The 22738-nt window shown below is 48.8% G+C and overlaps 1 protein-coding gene across 1 annotated transcript in view; it reads left to right on the forward strand.

Annotated features, from left to right (window-relative positions):
* The first annotated feature begins 1938 nt into the window (after nt 1-1938).
* Nucleotides 1939-22738, forward strand: part of LRFN2 (leucine rich repeat and fibronectin type III domain containing 2) — a 36641-nt gene continuing 15841 nt past the window's right edge. The window contains exon 1 of the mRNA XM_033863688.2: nt 1939-3338. Within this exon, the coding sequence (XP_033719579.1) occupies nt 1939-3338 (1400 nt within the window). The remainder of the gene's footprint in view (nt 3339-22738) is intronic.

Here is a 22738-nt window from a genome sequence, read left to right on the forward strand (position 1 = left end):
ATGTTGAAATAATATTTTGGATATAGTGGGTTAAGTAAAATACATGATCAAAATTGATTTCACTTGTTTCTTTTCACTTTTTTAATATGGCCGTGTAATTTAAATGTAATTTAATATGTAATTTAAAATTATATTCGTGGCTCGTATTATGTTTCTATCGGACAGTGCTGTTCAGGAATAACACTCACTACAGATAAAATGCAGAGTAAATCTCACCCTGAGGGGTTTCAGGTCGGAGATTTACCCTTAAAGAGACACAGTGATGGAACTCAAATCTTCACAATAAAGTCATATCTGATTGGAATAGGTTTTTAAATTTACTATGTATCTTTTTTTTATCAGCTGGTTGTTTTGTCTGCATCTGTGCTCCTTAAACTGGGAGCAATAGAGCTCTACTTCCTCAAGGCATTAATAGTTGTTATGCAAAAAAAATAGGAGTATATTTAGCTTAAAAAAAGGAGCAGTGCAGGATTAAACATTAATTCATATTTCTTTACTGCCACAGAATTTCTCAACACTTCTACGAACTTGCTAGTGCAGCGAGAGCTTTTGAAAGGGTGAGCGAGAGTGGGCTGTGCTTCCCAATGCAGTGGCCTTAGGAGCCTTCCTTGCAGAACCCTAATTAGCACTCCTAGAAGGCAAATCGAGAGCTGTTGGTCTGCGTGATGCTACACGGCCAGCGTGCAATGATTTTCCAAAAGTCCAGCTCAGTTGATGTTCTTAGTACTACATAAATAGAGCCACATGGAATAATGATGAAACTGTAGGATTTGGAGATTCAAAGACCTGATCCAAAGCCCTGTTCCTTCCTTCCCTGGATAGTCATTCTCACAAAGGCAGCTACTATGCAACAGGCAGTGCTATAGGCCTTTTATTCAGTGGTGAATAAAAACAAGTCCCAACCGTTTGGGGCCTTTTTGCCAGTGCAGAACACAAACAATAACAAGACACTTAGGTGAAATATATAGTAACTTAGATAGTGATCAATTCCAAGGAGAAAATGCAGGGCAAGGAAGAGGGATGTGCACAGAGGGTAGGGCCTTGGTGAGAAGGTGACTTTTGCATAAGGACCTGAAGAAGGCTCTTAGGCCATGGACAAGTCCTCATCTATATACACAGATAAGCCCTTCCCCATGAAGTGTGTTCCTGAAGCCCAGATGAGGTGATGTATATGAAGGTCTGGGCAGGGGACCCAGCACATACTAAGTGCTCAGAAGAGGTCCATGCCTTGGCTTCCCACCCCACCCCCTTCTTCACCTCCCTGAACTCCCAGAGATTCACCCACTATGTGGATTCTCCATGGTGAAGAACTTACCCAAAGCCAGTTCCCCACTAACACTGGCATCTCCCAGCTCTCTGACAGCTCTCTGACAGCTCTCTCCTTGTCCATGTTCTTGTTCTTAGGGAATGCTGGTCCAATTTGATTTCATGCTGAGCCTAATCCAATTAAGAAGGCAAAACCACTTCAAAATCCAGCCATAAAACACTTTTCAAATCCAATGATTATTCGACGAACCACTGGTATGGAATTATCCATCCATGCATCCATCCAACAAATATTTATTGAGCATCTACTATGTTCCAGGCACTGTGCTAGATGTGCAGGTTATAGCAATTAACAAAATAGACAAAAGTACCTGCCCTCATGGAACTGACATTCTAGTGAGGGAGATAGAAAATATTCCATAAACATAATTAATAAGTAATTAAATAGTCTGTTCCAAGGTGATAAGAGCTAAGGAGAAAGGAAAAAGTGGAATTGTATTGGAGGGACTGGTTGAAGAGATTACACCTGCGTGAGCAGATGCTACTCTACTGCTCCCCAAGGCGGGGGTGGGTGTGAGGGAGGAAGCTCTGGGCCTGGGCTTTAGGAAGTCGCCTCCTGACCCTGACCTTGTGTCCCTCCCTTCCAGGCGCCGTGGCCTGAGTGACCAGACCATGGAGACCCTGCTTGGTGGCCTGCTGGCGTTTGTCATGGCGTTTACCGTGGTCGACGCCTGCCCCAAGTACTGTGTCTGCCAGAACCTGTCTGAGTCACTGGGGACCCTGTGCCCCTCCAAGGGGCTGCTCTTCGTACCCCCTGACATCGACCGGCGGACGGTGGAGCTGCGTCTGGGCGGCAACTTTATCATCCACATCGGCCGCCAGGACTTCGCCAACATGACGGGGCTGGTGGACCTGACATTGTCCAGGAACACCATCAGCCACATCCAGCCCTTCTCCTTCCTGGACCTCGAGAGCCTGCGCTCCCTGCACCTCGACAGCAACCGGCTGCCCAGCCTCGGGGAGGACACGCTGCGGGGCCTGGTCAACCTGCAGCACCTCATTGTGAACAACAACCAGCTGGGAGGCATCGCAGACGAGGCCTTCGAGGACTTCCTGCTGACGCTGGAGGATCTGGACCTCTCCTACAACAACCTCCACGGCCTGCCCTGGGGCTCCGTGAGGCGCATGGTCAACCTGCACCAGCTGAGCCTGGACCACAACCTGCTGGACCACATCACCGAGGGCACCTTCACCGACCTGCAGAAACTGGCCCGCCTGGACCTCACCTCCAACCGGCTGCAGAAGCTGCCCCCGGACCCCATCTTCGCCCACTCCCAGGCCTCCGCCCTGACGGCCACGCCCTTCGCTCCGCCCCTGTCCTTTAGTTTTGGGGGAAACCCACTGCACTGTAACTGCGAGCTTCTCTGGCTGCGGAGGCTCGAGCGGGACGATGACCTGGAGACTTGTGGCTCCCCGGGGGGCCTCAAGGGCCGCTACTTCTGGCACGTGCGTGAGGAGGAGTTTGTGTGCGAACCGCCTCTCATCACCCAGCACACGCACAAGCTGCTGGTCCTGGAGGGCCAGGCGGCCACACTCAAGTGCAAGGCCATCGGGGACCCCAGCCCCCTCATCCACTGGGTGGCCCCCGATGACCGCCTGGTGGGGAACTCCTCCAGGACTGCCGTGTATGACAATGGCACCCTGGACATCCTCATCACCACGTCTCAGGACAGCGGTGCCTTCACCTGCATCGCTGCCAACGCCGCTGGGGAGGCCACGGCCACAGTGGAGGTCTCCATTGTCCAGCTGCCACACCTCAGCAATAGCACCGGCCGCACGGCGTCCCCCAAGTCCCGCCTCTCGGACATCACTGGCTCCAGCAAGACCAGCCGGGGAGGTGGAGGTAGTGGGGGCGGGGAGCCTCCCAAAAGCCCCCCGGAACGGGCTGTGCTGGTGTCCGATGTGACCACCACCTCGGCCCTGGTCAAGTGGTCGGTCAGCAAGTCTGCCCCCCGGGTGAAGATGTACCAGCTGCAGTACAACTGCTCCGACGATGAGGTACTGATTTACAGGTGAGCCCGGGACTGTGGCAACACAGGGAGGTGTCTGGCTGGGCCAGGAGGAAATGATGGGGAGGGTTTTGAGCTGTTCCCACCTATGCCCCACCTCCCCAGAGGTGGCTGTGGGATTCTGGGGACAAACTGCGCCATTTGTGCAGGTGAGAGGAAGTAGAATGAACATTACCTACAAGTTTAAGAAGACGGGACCCCACATGGGCAGCCCAAAGAGAGGTGTATGTCGGAGGACCGTACCTCCCAGGGCCGTGACTGTGGTAGGTGGGCTCGTGGCTGTGAGCCTCAGAACTTTCTGTTTTGAGCCTCAGATGGAGGGCACACAATAACAATGAGCAGAACTCTTGGCCAAAGAATCTGACTCCTTCAAGGAGGGATGAACCTGACCTTCACCTGGACTTGTAGGCAGTCACGGTTAAGGTCAGGAGGTGTAAAATTCAGATCATCACTCTGCCACTTGGTAGTCATTTAACTCTCTTGCCTTGCCTCAGTTGTCCTCATCTGTAAAATGGGGATAATCTGCACCTGACCTGGTCAGCAGGTAATTGAACTCAATTCAAACTGGCTGAAAAAAGAAAAAGGGAGAGGTAATGTGTTGGCTCATGTAATTGAAAACTTGAGGACCTGCCTCAGGGTAGATCAAAGGCCCCACAAACATCCTGCATTCTCAGTTTCTTAGCTTCCCTAAGTTTCATTTCTCTTCTGGTTTGGCTTCACCCTCAGACAACCTCTTTCCTCTAGGCAGCCCTAGAAGGAGAAGAGCGTTCATGTCCCAGTTGGTCCCTCAGAAGCCCTGGATGAGCTCTGATTAACCAGAGCAGGTCATGTGAGCCTACTGAATATTAGAGGTGGGGCCATCCTGCCCACCTGTCCTGACCACTCTGGGTGTCAGTCTCCTCATCTGGAAATGGAGACACTGATGTTCATCTCCTTCTGTCATAATCAAAGGGCCATTTCCTAGGCTGATAGAAAGGGAGATTAAGACTGAAAAGCTGCAACAGAATTGCCTACGTTTTTCGGAGGGAGGGAGGTGCCCACAGATGATGGGTCCAGGCCAAAGGGTCGGGGGCTGACCACAGGTGTGTTTCCTCCTTGGCCAGCCTCAGCTTGTGTTGAACATGACAGACATGGCCTAGAATCTTACAGCTCAAGGAATGCATGGTTTCTTTTGAAATCCTGTGTGTTTTATTGTATGCATTTAAAATGATTATTCTGAGAGGGGATCCCATATACTTCACCAGACAGCTGAAGCGTCCATGGTACAAGAGAGGTCAAGAACCTTGATCTGTCAATGAGGTTTCTTCCTACTCTGACTTTCTCAGTTGATGAATCGGTCTCTGGATGGGAAGCTGTGGGGAAAGGAAGGCATTTATTCACCAAACGGAGTCCATGAGATGGAGGGTGGGTACACCATGGAAGCTGCAGGAGCCAAGGAACTTCCCTTACCTGGCGTCATATGTGTAGCTTGTCTGGAGAACAGCTTCATTCTCAGGATGTAGAGAAAACAGCATTAGAACTTAACTGAAGTATATGCATGTCATATATATATATATATATGAAATTAAACAATATATGTTATGTATTCATATATATATGAAATTAAACAATCTGCATATATATTTTTCCTACTTATAAAAGTGATAGTCTTTGTAGAAAATTTGGAACATAGACAAAATGATAAAGAGAGAGAAAAAAATGACCTGTAATCCCACCACTCAAGATTTACCAGGAGCATTTGGCCTCTAAGTTTTATTTCAGTTCAAAATAATACTTATGATCAATCTAGTGTGTCCTTTTGTTTCTTAATTCTTTCCACTCAACATTGTAGCTTGCTTAGATCCCCTGGTATTAAAGTACTTTTCATTTGGCTATACCGTAATTTATTTAATCAGTCTTCTATTGTTGGACATTTAGGTTGTTTCCATCTTTCAATATTAAAAGTAACGCAGCAAAGAAAAAAAAGTAATGCAGCAATGGATGTATCTTTGTACATAAATACATTTGTGCAACTTCAGTGATTTCCTTAGCATATTTTCTTAAGGGTTGAATCACTGGTTTCACGGGTAAATTATAACCTTTGTACATTGCATATAAACATTTATTTATCCTCTCACCGGTGGAAGGTGACAGTGCCCATTTTGACCGCACCTTTGCCAATTATAGAATATATAATTACTTTCATTTTTGCCAATCTCATAGGTGAAAAATGGACCTTGCTTTAATTTGCATTTCTTTGATACCTTGTGAGGTTGACCTTTTGAAAATAAGTATATTTCTTCACTTGTGAATTTATTATATGGTTTCGACTTTGATATAAAGTGTAAAGGCAAAAAGCTACCAGCTCTGAGGTTTGCAAAGGCGCAGGATGAAGGGACATGCGGTTTGTGAGGGGGAGATACTGGCATCAAGGTGGCAGCAAGCCAAGGTGGCCAAGATGGTACCCCTCCCTGGGGGTCTCAGAAACCCTCCGAGGGCCGCGGGAGGGATCGGAGGTGTACTTCTGAAGTCACTCAAAGCTGAATTCAAAGTGCTTTTATTTGGTGATTGAGATCCTGGAGACGCTAGCTTTATAGGTAGAAATATAGGCACACCTCAGAGATATTTTGGGTTGGGTTCCAGACCACGCCAATAAAGTGAATGTTGCAATAAAGCGAGTCACATGATTATTTTTGGTTTCCCAGTGCATATAAACGTCATGCTTACACTATAGTGTAGTCTATTGTGTATAACAGCATTATGTCTAAAAAAAGTACAAACTTTAACTAAAAAATACTTTATTGCTAAAAAATGCCAACCATCATCTGAGCCTTCAGTGGGTCATAGTAGTAATGTCAAAGATCACTGATCACAGACACCATAACAAATAGAACAATAAGGAAAATGTTTGAAATTTTGCGAGAATTACCAAAATGTGACACAGATATGAAGTGAGCAAGTGCTGTTAGAAAAATATCCCCTATAGAATTCCTAAATGCAGCGTTGCCCCAAATCTTCAATTTGTAAAAAACAATATTTGCAAAGTGCAATAAAGCAACGTGCAATAAAATGAAGTAAATGGAAACATCAGAAATCTTAGGGAAAAACAATGCAGATTTCCCCTTATTGTGGTCTTGAAGATTAGAAGAGAAGCCGCATGGAAAGCTCTCCAAACAGTGCAGGCACGTAATAGTACGTGTTCAAGGAATACAAATTATTATTATTATTGTTATTAGCAATAGTGATGGTTGTAGTAACAGTAATGGTGAGAGTTGAGACCATTATCTTGTCTGCCATCCTGGGCGAGAAACGGGAAGAGTATGGTTAGATAGGCAATTCAGTCTTTAAGAAGTTGGATTTCCAAAATTTAGAGAAAAAAGACAGCGTGAGTCTGTAGCCCGATAATAGTAACAGCAATCACCAGACAACATTATTGCCAGCTTACTGTGGGTTTCAATGTAGCTTTCCAAGAAGTAAATATCTCATTTAAATCTCCTGGACATACCAAGAAATATGAAAGACCAAGAGAATTAAAACTCTCCCAAGGTTGTGCAGCCAGAACGAGGCAGGACTGATCTGAACACAGGCCTCTGGTTTCAGTGCCTAGACTTAGCCACCATGGCTGTGCTGCCCTCACCCAAACAGTGAAGCTGGCTGTTAGGACAAATGGGAGACTCCAAGAAGGATACAGTGGATTTTTAGAAAGCAAACTGTCCCCATAAGAAAGAAGAGACACCAATGGGCTGCACAGTGGCTCTGTGACACGCTGGGCCTTCAACATCCCTTCAACAGGGATGTGTACAAAAGAGGGGCAGAAAGCCTTCTATCCAAAGATGAATATTAGAGAGGAGCACACACTGTACAGAGGGCAGGGCTCTTAATCCATGTTCACAGCAGGAAGGACAAATGTGCTGGTTAGGAAGGAGGCTGCAGGAGGACTAGACAAGAGCCACAGGGAAAGCTGCACAGTTTCCAATTGGCCTCCACCTTCCCCGGCAAGAACAGGGCCAGCGATAATGGTACACATCTGCGCTGAGAGCTTACTTGAACCGGGCGCTATTCTGAGGGCCCTATGGGTACTAACTCATTGAGTTTTCTCAAAACCCCAGGAGGTGAGAACTATTGTTATTCCACTTCCCATATAAGAAACTTGCCCAAGGTGTTACATGGAAAGTAGCAGAGACAGAACTGGAATCCAGGCAACATGGGAAGGGCAAGACCAATACTCAAGGAGGAAACCAAGGCCAACAGAGACACATCACACGTACCCAAAGGGTCACATTCCAGGACTAGAGGACACTAGCTGAGTTTCCCAAGCCCATGGGGGTGGGCCTGAGACAGCATGGAGGGAAAGAGAAGTGCCCAAGATGGGAAAAGGGTGGATAGTCTCCTTTTGAAGACTAGACCCCATAGAGCATAGGATGCTAGGCTGGGCAGAATTGCTCAACAGATGGCTATAAGCCCTTGGCAAAGAATGCTGGTTGCCAGGACCCAGCATGGGTTTCCAGGGGACAAATCCTGCCCAAGTATTCAGCTGTCTTCAGGGGACACTATGACCCAGTATTTCTTTCTTTTTTTTTAAATTGAAGTATAGTTGATGTACAATATTACATAATTTACAGGTGTACAACATAGTGATTCACAATTTTTCTTTTTAATAAATTTATTTTATTTATTTATTTTTGGCTGTGTTGGGTCTTCACTGCTGTGCGCGGGCTTTCTCTAGTTGTGGCGAGCAGGGGCTACTCTTCGTTGCGGTGCACGGGCTTCTCATTGCGGTGGCTTCTCTTGTTGCGGAGCACGGGCTCTAGGCACACGGGCTTCAGTAGTTGTGGCACATGGGCTCAGTAGTTGTGGCTCGCGGGCTCTAGAGCGCAGGCTCAGTAGTTGTGGCACATGGGCCCAGCTGCTCTGCGGCACGTGGGATCTTCCAGGACCAGGGCTCGAACCCGTGTCCCCTGCATTGGCAGGTGGATTCTTAACCACTGCGCCACCGGGGAAGCCCTGATTCACAATTTTTAAAGGTTATATTCCATTTATAGTTTCTACAAAATACTGGCTATGTTCCCTGTGTTGTACAATATATCATTGCAGCTTGTTTTAAACATAATGGTTTGTACTTCTTAATCTCCTACCCCAATCTTGCCCCTCCCACCCACTGGTAACCACTAGTTTGTTCTCTATATCTGTGAGTCTGTTTCTTTTTTGTTATATTCACTAGTTTGTGACCCAGTAGTTCTTTCAATCTGCCTCCTTGTCATTCACGAGGGCAGCCCTCCTCAGTGACATCCCTCCTGACACAGGATTCTCCACGAGACCCTCACCCCTATGCATCTCCAAGGGGGAAGTGGGCCAGAACCTCTGCGGTGATAGATGCTGTTGGAAAACATCCTAGGAGTTTCTATGGCTGTGACTCACTGCCATAAACAGAGCACATCACAATTGTAAAGGACACTTGACAAAAATCTTACCCTGTGTTTGGGCCAAAATGGAGACGTGTGAACTGGTGAAGTGGACTTGTAACTGGTCAAGTAATCAGGTTGCTTAACAAATTGATGTGAGCATGGGAGAAAGCCTCTGCCTTGTGCCCATACCTGCCCCCATGCTGTACTGCTCAGTATGTTTTCTTATTGACATGGATGATGACACAGAAAATATGTGTTCTCTTTCGGTTCAAAAACTCAACTGCATGAGTTCAAGGTGAGGCACATCTGGGTTGACTGGAATTTTGTGTGGCATCGGCTCAGAGTTTTAGCTGATCTCAAGGACATCATGGCCGCAAGGTGATGGAGCTGCCAAAAGACTCCTGTAATTTTGGGTTGTGTTAACAGAGGTGAAGTGCTCAGATCATGGGAGGTTACGATTTTAATCACTGAATCATCCAAGCTGGTCGGAGTGGAGCTGTAACACGTTTAATACAGGATGACAGAGTCTCAAGAGATTATCTTTACCAATGGCAATATATCCAGAGATCCGTTGATGAGAATGGGATTCTAGAATCTTGTGAGATGGGCAGAGGTTACCTTGGAGATGACAGGATTTGGGAAAGGAGTCATATATCCCTTAATTTATTCAAAGAATGTATGAGTAGGAGAGAGGAACACACACGCGCACACACACACACACACACATACGAAAGCAGGCACTGACCCATTACAATAAAAAATTTCCAATAGCAGCGTCTGTACCTACCTCTCTCATTGCTCTCCATCTGGCTGCAAAATGATATGGCTTGTGTCTTTCTTCCTCTCTAGCATGTGCTATTCATACCTACTCATCTGTGGATCCCTAGCTCCTAGTAAGTCCTGGCCCACAACAGCTATTGAGTCAACACCTGGTGAACTGAACAGAATGGAAATGAACATCAGAGCTGCCCAACAGCAGAATAAGCAAGGGCTGCCATAAAGTAGTGAGCTGCCCGTACCAGAAGGGTTCAAGTAGAACCCGACTAACTCCATGCCAGGGATGCTGAGTGGTCAGCCTAACTGTAACATTTGACTTAAGTGAGCCTACCCTGATGGTCTATGGCTCTGTTTTCTTATTATCCCATGATCAAGACAGTATGGTTACCACACTTGCTAAATCCACCTGCTTTAGCCAGCTGGGGCCACATGGCATCTTGCCTCCCAGGGTTAGGGTGCCCTGTCTCATAGGGGTTTAAGCCCTGAGGCCTGAGGCCACAGACAGGGACCTTGGTGGAGGCTCAGTTGTCCAGCCAGATTGGACACGTCATTGACAGGTCACCATTGACCAACACCATGGGCCTACAGAAGCCCTGGGGGCTGTGAGCTGTGTCTGAAACATCAGGTTCCATTCTATATACCAGGAAGGGGGAGCAGAGACATGGCTAATTCCAAGCCATGGATAACTCAGGATTTGAATTTGGCTATGAAATAGTGTCTCGCTTTTATTTTTTTAAATCAGATAATTAGCTCCCTAATTATCTAATGGTTTTTGCTGACTTCCCAAGCCATTTGCCTTCCCTGAGTACACACGGCTGAGCCCTGCCGGCAGCCCTGGGTCATGCTGGACACGTACAGTCCACAAGTGGGGCCTGGCCTGTTTCCCGTGTGACTGGGGAGGGCCAGCTCCCGCATCTGTCTGCCCCAGGGCCTGCCCTTTCAGGAAGTGGCTGGCATTAATGGGGCCAGTGTCAGGGGGGTGGGGAGGAGTCATTGAGGGGAAGAGGAAGGATGGCGAGAGGGGAGTCAGAAAGAAGGGGGCCTCCCCTCGTGCATGAGAAAGCAGAAGCCCATCCCAGCTCTGCTTCATCCCCCGTGTGACATGGTAAGTTAAGTGCCCTGCATGTCATTAGCAGCCCAAATGACATTCACAAACACTTGCCTCCAGGCATGATGTTGGAACAGTCCCCAGGAGGGCCAGGGGAACAGCCAGCATACTTCTATAGCACAGTGTGGAATTAGCCAGGATGCAGCCTTGTCTTCGTGTAGCTTAGTCTGTTGTCATCAATTCCGTGTAGAAAACGTGAGGGATTATGAGGCAAGAGACCTGAAGGTAGTAGAAGATAGTAACCATTCCATGCCCCGACCCCCAATTATCTTCAGACCCCCCTTTCCATGCCATATTCTTCCATGATTGTCAGACACACTCCCCACCTTGGGGGAGACTGAACCACCCCACAGAGTTTTGCAGGGCTGGGGTTAGGGCATTGTTTTTTTGTTTTTTTTTTTTAACTGTTGCTCTGTTTCCCCTCTGGGGAAAAAATAAAATGGCAGATTCAGCCAGTTTCTACCCCATCAGGATGTTATGAATCAACACCTCAGTTGGTCCCCCCTACCCCATGAAAATGTAGCCCTCCCCACCTTGGGGTGGAGGCAAATTTACTGATGAACCTGGGATCTTGTGGATATGGGAAGAAACTGCTAGGGACAGGTGCTCCCTAAAGGAAGGGTCATGCCATATGCAAAACCTGACACCTATACAGGGGGAAGTTTCTTTGACTCAGCTGCTTCTTTGACATCTCAGCTTCTCCTGAAACAGTGGATTGAACCCTGACAGGCAGAGGAAAAAAAGGTGTGAAGAAGGAAATTGGGGTGTGTGGGGTAGAAAGATCCCTGGCAACTCCCTGGTCAGACCCAGATCAGCCTGCCTTGGGTTTTATATTTTTCTAAATTTCTTTTACATTGCTTGACAATAGAAATCTGATGTCCACAAGTGGAGATGGACAGGACCAATATTATACCCATTTTATAGATGGTGAAACTACGTCTTTAATGAATTGAGTGGATTTCCCAAGGTTCCACAAGCAAAGACTAGAAATGTGGTGTCCTACATCCAATGCCAGGTACCATGCTGTGGGGCACATCTCACTGATACCTCAAGGAGTTTTCCTTAAGGCTGGAGACTTGGGCTGGGGGGCACCAACTATAACTTCTTTTTCTCAGAAGGATGGTGTAACCCACTGGGAGTCTGCTGAGATTTTCTCTTCCAGCTTTAGTTGCTTTCCCCACATTTCTAAGGCCTAGCCGTGGCAATTAGGATGGATAGAAAACTTAACCTAATGAGATTTAAGTTCATAAGGGTTTATGTCTCTTGTGTAAGAGAAGTCCAGTGGAAGAGAGTTTAGCCTGGGTTTCTGGGAAGCATGGCCACCAAGGGCCCAGCTCCTACCTCTCTCATCTGCCATCCTCAGCACACAGTTTCTGTCCTTAAGGTTCCCTCATGGTGCAAAATGGCTGCTGGCACTCTAGCTTTCACATCTCCTTTCTATACAGCAGGAAAGATAAAAAGCAGACGAGCCAGAGGGCAAAGGGGAAGAGGTTCTCTGAAACTCTACCCAATAACTTCTCCTTATATCTCTTACGGCCACACATGTCTGCAAGGGGGGCTGGGAAATGTAGTTCTTTTAAAACTAGGCACAACGCACTGCCAGTAATATACAGAAGACAAAGAGGCAGCTAGCACTTCTAGAACCTGAGTTTGCACCTTAACTCTACCATTTACTAGTCTTGGGATCATGGGCAAAACACTGCGTCACTGTCAGTCTCTGTTTTCTTGTCTGTAAAATGGGAACAGAGATTCCTTTCTGCATATGTTATATAGACAGTGGCATGAACTGAATGAGATCACCTATTTGAAAGTGCATCTTTCATAGTCAACTGTGAAGTACAGGATACATGTCATTACTTATTGTTATTAGGAGCCTGTCCACTTTCCTTTCTTAGCCCCCTCTTTTCGTCCCTGTTCTCCAGGCTTCTTCTTGTGGCTCCATTCTTCAAAACCTTACTCTAAGAGAACTGTAAATTAGGAAAACAATCTGATAGAGTTTTAAGAGATCAAAGTATAAGGTGTCACCCCTTTCAGAAATCTTCGCAGTTCAATTGGAAACTCTGAAAGACCCAAAGGAGTGAATCTCTAATGGTGGAATTTCAAAACCCACAGCAAGTTTGTGCATAGGAGAGACATTTTTCAGGGGTGCCTTCCAAGAGCATCTCAAATCATATCACCATTTTATCATCCTGCCCCTCCTGCTCTGCACAAGAAGATGACTCCACTCAGATTCAAAAACCTTCAGGGCATCTGTTCAGAAGTGACTAAATTCTCTACTTGTCATTCACTCTTTATTCTCAAAAAGTTCTGTCTGAAGACATCTTCGAAGGGAGAAATAATTAGCAGGAGTAAAGGGAGTAGAATTGCGCATCCAGTCTACTTTTCTTTTGGAATGTGGCTTTTCCCCCTCTAGCAAGTGAGAACCAGAGAACCAGTTCCTTGTTAATTTTATATACATTTGGTTGGTTTGGGGGTGCGGGTGGGGATATTACTTATTTCTCACCAGGATATTACCAAAGAAGGTTTACAGAGGGAGGGGTTAGGCTTGAGGAGTGTCTGGGACTTGGGGATCATGCTGGTGGTGGCAGCCATCAGAATGACACCAAACACAAACACTCACCTGACAACTAGAATTTCCCTCAAACACGTTCACAGCAGCCAGCTCCTTTCAGCCTCGTAACAGCTCCAGGAGAACTGTGGGTGGGGGAAGTGTGAAACCCAGGCATTCTGACCTGGAGCCTGAGGTTTCCCACCACCCCAGTGTTCCCCAAACCTAGCTGTGCACCGGAATCCATGGGGAGCTGTATCCTCTCTCCAAGGGATCCTGAGTCAGCTTGGGGTGGGGCCCAGGCATCCGTGTTGTTAAAGCTCCCCCGGTGACTCTGGTGTGTGTTCAGCATTGGGCCGTTGCACCTAGGGAATGGGCAGTACTGGTGGGCAGAGCTGCTGTAAATCCCACAGCTGGGGTTTGGTCTCTGAACTTCTGGTGAGGGAAGAAGTCAGGAGACCTGGCTTCCCATCCAGCTCTACCTTGCCCTGGTCATCTCACCACTCTGAGACTTTGCTTCATCTATAACATTGAAATACAAACCCCTTCAAATGGGGTTATCTCCAAAGAGATAAAGCATGTGAAACATTTAGGAAACAAAAGCATCCTGTGCATTTTAGTTGCTGGAGTCATTTTTCTTACCCCTCAGCTGAGGCTTAGCGATTAATACCAGGAGGATCGAATCCAGGGCTCTAGACGTGGTCTCTTATCCCCTCCCTTTCCTTCTCTGAGCCTCAAGCTTCTCATCTGCGGAATGGGGATGATAATACTCACAAGGATGTTGTGAAATGATAAAAGATGTAAGACGTGAAGAGCATCTTCAGATAGTGTGAAGTGCTTCTCGTAGCGAAGATCTGACTGTAGTGGTTTGACAAAATTGGGGGTTTGTTTCTGTCATGTCATGGAATTCCAGAGGGATATAGCTCAGGGCTGGTATGGGAGTTCCATGGGCCTCAGGGACTGAAGCTCCTTCTTAGGTCAGTTGCGGTCTTCAACATGTGGCTCACTGACCCTTCCCTCTGGGACTTCCTCAGGTGTGCCCAGCCCACAGGGAGGGCAGCTGAAGTGCAGCAGAGTTGACGTCCCCAGGAGCAGCCCCACCCTATGCCAGAGGGAGTTGGAGGATTAATACCCCAGCTTCCTCCCCCGGGGGGAAAGAAGAAGGACAGCTGAGGCATGTTCTGTGCTGTCTCCCAGAGGGTCCCAGTAGGACTGAGCCCAGATTGTGCACAAGGGTAAGTTGCTTAGCGAAACAGCCTGTTTGGCCTTTCTTGCCCATTCCAGAGAATCCTGGGCCCACCTCCCAATTAAACTACTGGCACTCAAATCTTCATCGTAGAGTCTGCTCCCGGGAAAGCCCAACTAAGACAGGTACCAACCTTCTGGATGAGTCAGCCCCTTTAAAGAGTCCCCCAGAAGTCCCACCCGATGACTCCTGCTTCCATCTCATTGTATTTCCTCAGACCACGTCAGAGCCCAAGAAAGTTGGTCATTTGCTCAGGCATGTTGCTTTCCCAAATAAAATCAGGGCTCTGCTGGGGAGTTAGAAGAAGAGGATGGATGTTGGGCAGGAGTGCAACCGCCACAGAGCCATATGGGCGAAAGCGTCTGTGTCATCCACGTCTCCTGGCACCTGCCCGCAAGATCCCGGGAGCCAGTAGCCAGTGTGTAGTTTAGCTGAGGCCAGCCTGGGAAGGAAGGTGATCTGGGCTGATTTTCTGCCACTCTGTGCGTGCTCTTTGCTCATCTCTAGAGACACTGAGACAGAGAGAGAAGCCAAGAGGGATGTCTGAGTCCTTGCCAATTAGGCCTGTGGTCCGGCATGTGTGTGTGTGACGAGAGTGGGCACCCCGTAGGTGACAGAAGGGTTCCAAACATGAAGTCAGATTAATGCCCATCATCTTCAGAGCCTCAGAGGTGGTGGGGGGTGGTGAGCCCACAGAATCAGACAAAACCAGACTGTGATATGCCAGCCCAAGGTGAAAGCAGGGCAATGGAGACACGCAACACGCATGAACAAGCTCATTAGCTATTTACAAAGGAGAGCTATTTCTAGCTGGGGTGGGCTCCAAAGACGGGCTCCCACTTGTGCTGTGGCTGCAGGGCTGATGATGTGGGTGGGAACTAACTACTGTTGCAGCGTCAGGAAGGTACTTGTTCAGAAATTAAACACCACACGGAACTATAAGACCCTTAACCTTCTAACCAGGTAATTAGTTAGTGATGATACTAAGTTAAGGGGCATTTCAGCTTAGTAATTAGCCACCCAGAAGGTGAAAATGTAAATGAATTTGCTTGGTGAACTTGATACACTTGAGCTTTTTCATGAGCTAATGGAAGTGCATTCACATGCCTGGGTTGGGAGGGGTGTATTCTGTGGCTGGATGGGGCAGAGCTTCTGGGAGCAGGTGGAGTGAGGTATAAGCTGTGTCCGGGGGAGTAGGTGGGATTTGGAAGGAAGAGGGGAGGGGTTAGCTCTTTTAGGTGGAAGCAATAAAGAGGCCGAGGCAGGAATGATCAGGCCTGGTCAAGGACCCCTGAGAGCCCCAGTATATTAGTCAGTGTCACCAGGATAGTGCTGCGTGACAACCAAGTTCAAAATCTACGTGACATACAACCTATTGAATCTTCTTATTTGTGGGTCTGCAGGTTGGTTGGAGTTCACCTGGTCTCAGCTGGGTTGGGCTCCAGGCTCTGGGTCTGGTTTAAATGTTCTCTGTGTATCTCGTTCTGGAGCCCAGGTAGGGTGTAGTGGCCACCCAGAGTATGTTCTTCTCATGGTGATAGCAGAAATGCAGTGGGCAGGTGAAGAAGCAAATGTCAAGCCTCTGCTGGCATTACATCTGCTAAATCCCATGGGCCAAAGCAAGTTACAAGGCCAAGCAGGGCCTGCATATCACCCACTGTCAGGCCACGGCAAGGCTGTGGAGGTTTTATCTTATTAAAGAGAAGTGAAGAACCAGGTCCAACAGCTCAGTCTACCACATCTGGCTTACCTGGTGAAAAGGCTGTCTCTAGTGCAGTGGTTCTCAGACTTGAGCACGCATCAGAATCACCTGGCAGACTTGTTAGCACACTGATACAGGGCCCAGCCCCCCTGAGCTTCTGACTCATTTGGTCTGGAGTGAGGTCGGAGAATCTGCAGTTCTAATGCATTCTCGCAGTGATGCTGAGCTGTCCATCTGGGGGCCACTCTTTGAGACCCTCTGGTCTAGGGAAATAATAAGACATTTGTTCAGAGAGGATGGAAGAGGGCAGACAGAGGGTGGCCTTGAGTGTCACACACAATAGCTATATTTACTGAGCCCTTACTACATTCTAGGTATGGTTTTAAAGATGTGCTGTGTAAGTTATTCTCTTATTTGGTACATTAACCCTGTGAGGTATGACATTGCCATTTGACAGTTGAAGACCCTGAGCCATAGGGAGGTGACAGGACTTACAAGGTTCCCCAGCTTGGAGGTGGCAGAGCTGGAGTTTGTAGCCAGTGCTCTGTTCCTGACTTCAAGATTTCTCCTGTTGGCAGTGGGGAACCATGAGGGGAGAAATGACCTGTGGTGGAAAAACTCTGGATTTGGAACTGGATAGTCTAGGCACAAACCACACTTCGACTTTTGGTATCTAGACTTTTATTTATTCAATCAGTAAATACTTATTTTGTGTCTGCTTTGGGGTAGAATCTAGTCAAGACCATAGGGTTAGAACAAGATAGGCAAAGTGCTTTCTACAAGGAGCTTCCATTCTTATGGAGGAAAAAATTTAAATGTGCACTAGGAAGAAAAATAAGTAGTGTAAGGAGACAGAGACTGGGGAGCCGCTGTTTTACATGGGTGGTCAGAGGTGGCCTCTCTAAAGAGTGAACTTGGAACAGAGACCTGAATGGAGTGAGAGGAAGAGCCATGCAAGGGAAGCAGCAAGTGCGAAGGCCCTTAGGGTAGGATGCTGGAGACGCAGCAAGACTCCAGGGAGTCTGGAGGAAGGGTGACAGTGAATGAGGTTAGAGAACTGGATGGGGCTGCACCATGTAGGGCCTCATAGGCCATGGTGAGGCCTTGGACTTTATCTGGAATGGGATGGGAGCCATTGGGTGGTTGAACACTGGAGAGTGGCATGACGTGACTAAGAAAGAAGGTTCTGGCAGCTGAGTGGAAAAGAGACTCTCGGGGCAGGGGTGGAAGCAGGGAGACCAGGTAGGGGACAGTTTCAGGGGTCTTAGCAATGTCTTGAGACCCTCCTGATCCTTAATGTCAACATCCATAAAATGGGGGGAACGACCCCTTCCACCAAAATTTCCCGTTTGGGCTTGTTATGACGGCGGAGGGAGGTCAGGGCGTGGGCACGTGAGTGAGCAGGAAACACTCAGGTAGGGAACAAAGCAGCATTTTGTGATGATGTTTCTGGCAGACTCCTTGGGGCTCCATCTCCCTGGCCCGGGGACCTCCCTGAGGCCCAACCCACAGCCACAGTGGACAGGAGTTTCCCATCTCCCCCTCCAGAGCATCACAGCTCACCCATCACTGTCCCAGCTCCTCAGTCATCACCCCCCTCCCCCCAAGTCCTCTCACTCTGATAGGGAGTAATTATTTATGTTCTTGTTTAATTAGCTCATTAGGAATGTGCTGCAGTATTTCTGAGAATACATCTCCCTCTCTGGTGGCTCTTAAGGGCCTTTTCTGCTGGTGCCTAGCTGCAACAATTGGGGTGGCATTTGTGGGTGTGAGGGTGGCCAGTGGTCAGGGGCTGGGTGACCTGTGTTCTGTCTCCTGGGGTGTGTGTGTGGACAGGTGCGGAGGTTGCTGAGGTCCTGGGCATGGAGACAGGATCTTAGAAGCTGAGATGGTGGCGGCAGCTGGCACTGAACACCAGAGAGATATTTTTACCACCCGTCAGAATGCCACCATCTATGAGCCAGTGCCAAGGGCTGGTTCCCAAGGCTGCTTTTCCGCCAAGCTTTGACTATCGATCTAAAAGACCGATCTAAAGAAGGTCTGCGTGGAACAGGGAGGCTTTGAAAATTCTCAGGTTGGCTAGGCTGGTGTTCAGCAGTCCTTGCCCTCAGGTAGGGGGGCTGGAAAGAAGCTTCTGTCCTGCAGAAGAAGTGAGTGGGTAGAGCCTACCTTCCTGAGGTCGGGAAAGGATTGCCCAGGTCCAGACCCAAACTCCAGTCTCCCTCGTCCTGCCTAGAGTGGGCCTAGGAATAGAATCCCATCCAAAAATACTGCCTTCACAAAAGATCAGAAGATCTGAAATCCCACCATTAGAGATGTGTTTCTTTGCATTTGCCATGGGAGATACTCAAGTGGTTTCCTCTGGGACTGGCCAACAGAGGATGCAGACATGATGGAGGGCACAGTGGAGGCTCTAACAGGAGGAGGGAGAGGGGGTCAGGAAGGGGTCATCAGGCATCCTCAAAGCCTAGTTCCCTTGTGTGGACACATTGCCGAGGGCTTGAGAGAGCTCAGGGAGAGGGAGGAAAAGCCGAGGTCTGGGGACCAATTCAGCTGTTCATTTGTTAAAACTCTCTTGTGACTCTGTTGTTCTATCTTTAAAATGGGCCTAGTTCTTGCTACTCTCATAGACTGAAAAAAGTCCAGAGTGAAAAGGGGACAGTTCAAAGTCATCCAGGCCAGCTCTCTCCTTTGTTCATGAATCCTTATGATGCCCACCACCCTTCCTACTGACCACCCCCACGCCTACCACCTCCTTGGGATGCTGACTGGCCCCACGTGGGGATAACTTCCAGACCCAGGAACCTGCCCTCTTTTTTATTCAAGAGCCCAGATCACTGCTGGGTGCCTTTAAGCTAAGAAGTTTTTTTTACAGGCCCAAACTCCATCTCCCTCTACCTCCTAGCCGTAGATTCTGTCTTCATTCTCATCAGGAATAAAACTCATTCTTCTTCCATAATATGTCTATTTAATTTTTGCAGATAATTCTCATGGTTTACCTAGTGCTATTTTTTTCAGATGCAACATCTTCCCTCCCTGCCACCGTCCATTTTCGCCTTTTACTTTTAGTCATTCAAGAGGTATTTATGATGCTGGGTCTGGGCCACTCACGGGGAAGACAGCTGAGAATGGGACACCCCTGCCCTCCTGCAGCTCACATTTCCTGGGGAGACAGGCATTAAAGGACTAGGTACTTGTGTAGTCACTGATTCAGATACTACAGCTGTGATAAGCTGTGTGAGCCTGTGAGAGCCTGGGGCGGTCAGGGAAGGCTTCCTGGAGGTGACCCAGAAGGTCAAGTAGGAGGGCGATCGGTGAAGAGACGTGGGAGGGATTACAGGTAAAGGGCTGTCATGTCTGTCCCTGGAGCAGGAAGGGACCTGGGGTGTGTCCTGTGGCACATCTCCTGGTCTCTTGCCTCAGACGTGTACCAGCTTGTGCCATCCCTCTGCATGTGTGGGATCCAACAGTGGGCAGTATGCTGGATGTGGCCTGACCAGAGCAAAGTGGACTGGGGCGGTTCCTCATGGGCCGGGGGTGCCCCTCATCTGAAGGCTGCCTCAGCCCCACTGGCCTCCTCTGGTCCAAGTCCCACACTGAAAGGGTGGCCCTCACATGTTCTGAGGCCATCACGCCCCCTCCTCCCGAGGCTCTCCCAAGATGAAGTGGCCCAGCACTGTGTGGCAACCTGGTGGGTATGCGGGGGTTATAAGTGAGGTTACTGTTTGGACATCACAGCAAGCATCCTGGGGTCCTCTAGTTCAAGCCTTCTTGCTGGCTCATGATCTGCCATAAAGCATTTTAAAAATTTACTCGTCTCGTTTTATATATGTTTTTATGTTGCAAGGCCCTTTATAAGCTTGGTTGGAGGTTGGTGGGTTATAAATCCCAAAAACAGTTGATGGGGCTTAGGTCAAAAGTGCCAAGTGATTGCAGATGGTTTCTCCTCCAGTCATGGTGATGATAATAAGAGCCGACCTTTCTGAGAAATGATTACGTGCCAGGTGCTCTTCTAAGTGCTTTCCATTTATTGGCCCATTTAATTCCTGCAACATCCCCATGAGATGTTATTATCCTGATGAGAAAACTGAGGCCCGAAGAGGTTAAGAATCTTACCCAAGGTGTCCCACCTGGGATTTGAACCCAGGTGGGCTGGCTCTAGAGTCTGCACCTCGAGGCCTTGCTAATACTCATTTAGCATTTGAGTGCTTGCTCTGTGCTTCCCCCCCACCCCCCCACCCCGCATCGAGCATGTGCACCACCCCTGGGAGACAGCTGGGACTATTACGGGTGCTTTGCAGGGTAGGAATCTCTGGGATCAGAGAGGGTAAGTAAGCTGCCCAAGTTCTCCCAGCTTGGAAGTGGCAGAGCCAGAATTCAAACCCAGGTTGGCTGTGCTCCAGAGAGCTCCCGACCCCTCCTTTTCCTCCCAGGACATGAGTTAGGATGGAGAGGAGCAAGATGGTATCTTAGGGTCACAGGTGGTGTGTTCAAAATACAGGCCAGTGACTGCGTTTCCTTTCTAGACTGTCTAGCCGCCCCTTCCCAGCCACCTAATCTATTAGCGAACCCAGACCAGCAGCCCGTGTCACTCAGACTACCATGAGGAAGCAGGGGAAGTATGAACCAGACCATCCCATCCCACCCACCACCCACACATAAGGAGGAAACGAGAGGAAAGAGGCGGGTGCTGCAGGGATGGGTCTCCGTCAGACAAGTGGAAGAACCTCCAGGAGTGCTGGTGGTGTCTGACAAGCAAAACCAGGCTTCTCTGAAAGCAGGAGCCTCGGCTGCCGGAAGGGCCTGGAGGGTTCCATCTGAGGCAGGCAGGCCGATGCCTTTTCGTCCCTTCTCCATGCTGAGAAGACTGATGGCCGTGCCCTTGGCGTTCTAATGTATGACTTGCCCTTTGAACCGTGGCTGCTTGGCCTTCCCGTGGCTGCCTCCTCCCAGGACTGAAATGAAACCCGGGTCATGGGTTCAACCTTAGTGATGGGCGGTGCTCAGGGGAGAGGGGGGAGATTTACGGCTTGGTCTCTGCCCTCAATAAGCCGTGGTCCCCCGAGCCACCGTGGCTGCTGCTTCCTCAGACAAGCAAGGCCCAGGCCCAGTGCCTAGGGGCAGGCGGAGCGTGGGGCTGGGAGGTGGCGCCATGAATCTCTGGCAGCCATGGGGCTCCCTGGCTCACAGACAGCCAGTGGCGGGAGCAGCCGATAGATCGCAGCTGGGCTGTTGACCTTGAGCCTTAAGCGAGGTGAAGAATAAAAGGTCATATTTATTCCATCAGAGCCACGGGAGCCGTGAAATACTGGAATGTGAATAAAGATGGTGATAGGTCACTCACCACCGCTGGGGACTTGGCTGACCTGTCTTCTGGCCCCGTCACCCACTGGGCAAGCTGGGGCTCAGTGTGCTCAGAGAAGGAGAGAAAATAAGAGATGGGGACTCCAGGGGACCCCGAACGGAATAGAGAATCACAGAGATTCGTAGGTTCCTGGAATGTAAGATGTCCTTCACCTCAAATGTCACCGCTAAAGGAGATTATCCCTGACCAGCCCACATGGAGCTGAGTCTGCCCTCCCCACGCCCAAACCCTTTCACCTTCTCTTAATCTGCTATGCTTTTTCTTTTGCCCATAGCACACTCCACTTTCTAACATAGTACATGATTTACCAATTGTGTTAATCATTTACTGTTCACCCTCCCCCCGCCCAGAACGTCAACTTCACGGGACAAGGACCTGTGTCCTCTGCTCACTGCTGTATCCCCTCTAGCAGCACTGGCACATAGCAGGTGCTCCATAAAAATCGGATGAACAGATGAGTCTGGAAAGACGTTAGCAATGGTCTAATCCCAACCCTTTACCAGGGAAGAGCAGAGACTCAGACTGGGGTTGGGACGTGCCCCAGTCATCCAGCCTATCGGGGGTTGCAGAGCTGGGAGAAGAATCTGGGCACCCGACTCCTGGGCTCAGGTGCCGCGTAGTCCAAGCTGCTATTGCACCCAACAAAGGATGTGCTTGTTAGTCACATGCTATTAACTACCTATAGGACCTGGGAGCTATGCAGCCCCGGGTGGGGCAGGCTGGGTTCTTGCTTGCTTCTTCCTTTGATAAAAAACAAACAACAACAACAAAACCCGAACAGATAGTAAATTTACTGATAACTAACTTCCTAACCCAAAGAGGGCCCAAAAATACGGGCTCCATGACTGGAAGGGGTCAGGGAATTTTCCTTCCTGGGAATTTTTAAGGGGTGGGGTGAGAGTGAAGCGAGAAGCGTTTAGTAAGCACCTTCACCCCTGGGTGACGGCCGGTGTGCTGGGTCCCTCACACGGATCACTCACTCAATTCCACCTCCCAAGCAGTGATGGAGTGTGACAACAACAGCTAACATGTATTAAGCTGTGTGCCGAGCACCGTTCTCAGTGCTTTTAGGTATTCATTCATTTAATCTGCCCAACAACTCTCTGAAGTGGGTAGCTTCTCTTATTGTCCCCGTGTTACAGATGAGAAACTAGAGGCAAATATGCCGTCAAATAAATGCTACTGTTCTGGGTGCTCGGGACGCATCAGCGAACAGAACACCTGGAGATCCTCGTCTTCGCGGGGGAAACGGGCAACAAGCATGATATATGGG

This window comes from Tursiops truncatus, chromosome 10 (assembly GCF_011762595.2).
Source record: "Tursiops truncatus isolate mTurTru1 chromosome 10, mTurTru1.mat.Y, whole genome shotgun sequence".
NCBI lineage: Eukaryota > Metazoa > Chordata > Mammalia > Artiodactyla > Delphinidae > Tursiops > Tursiops truncatus.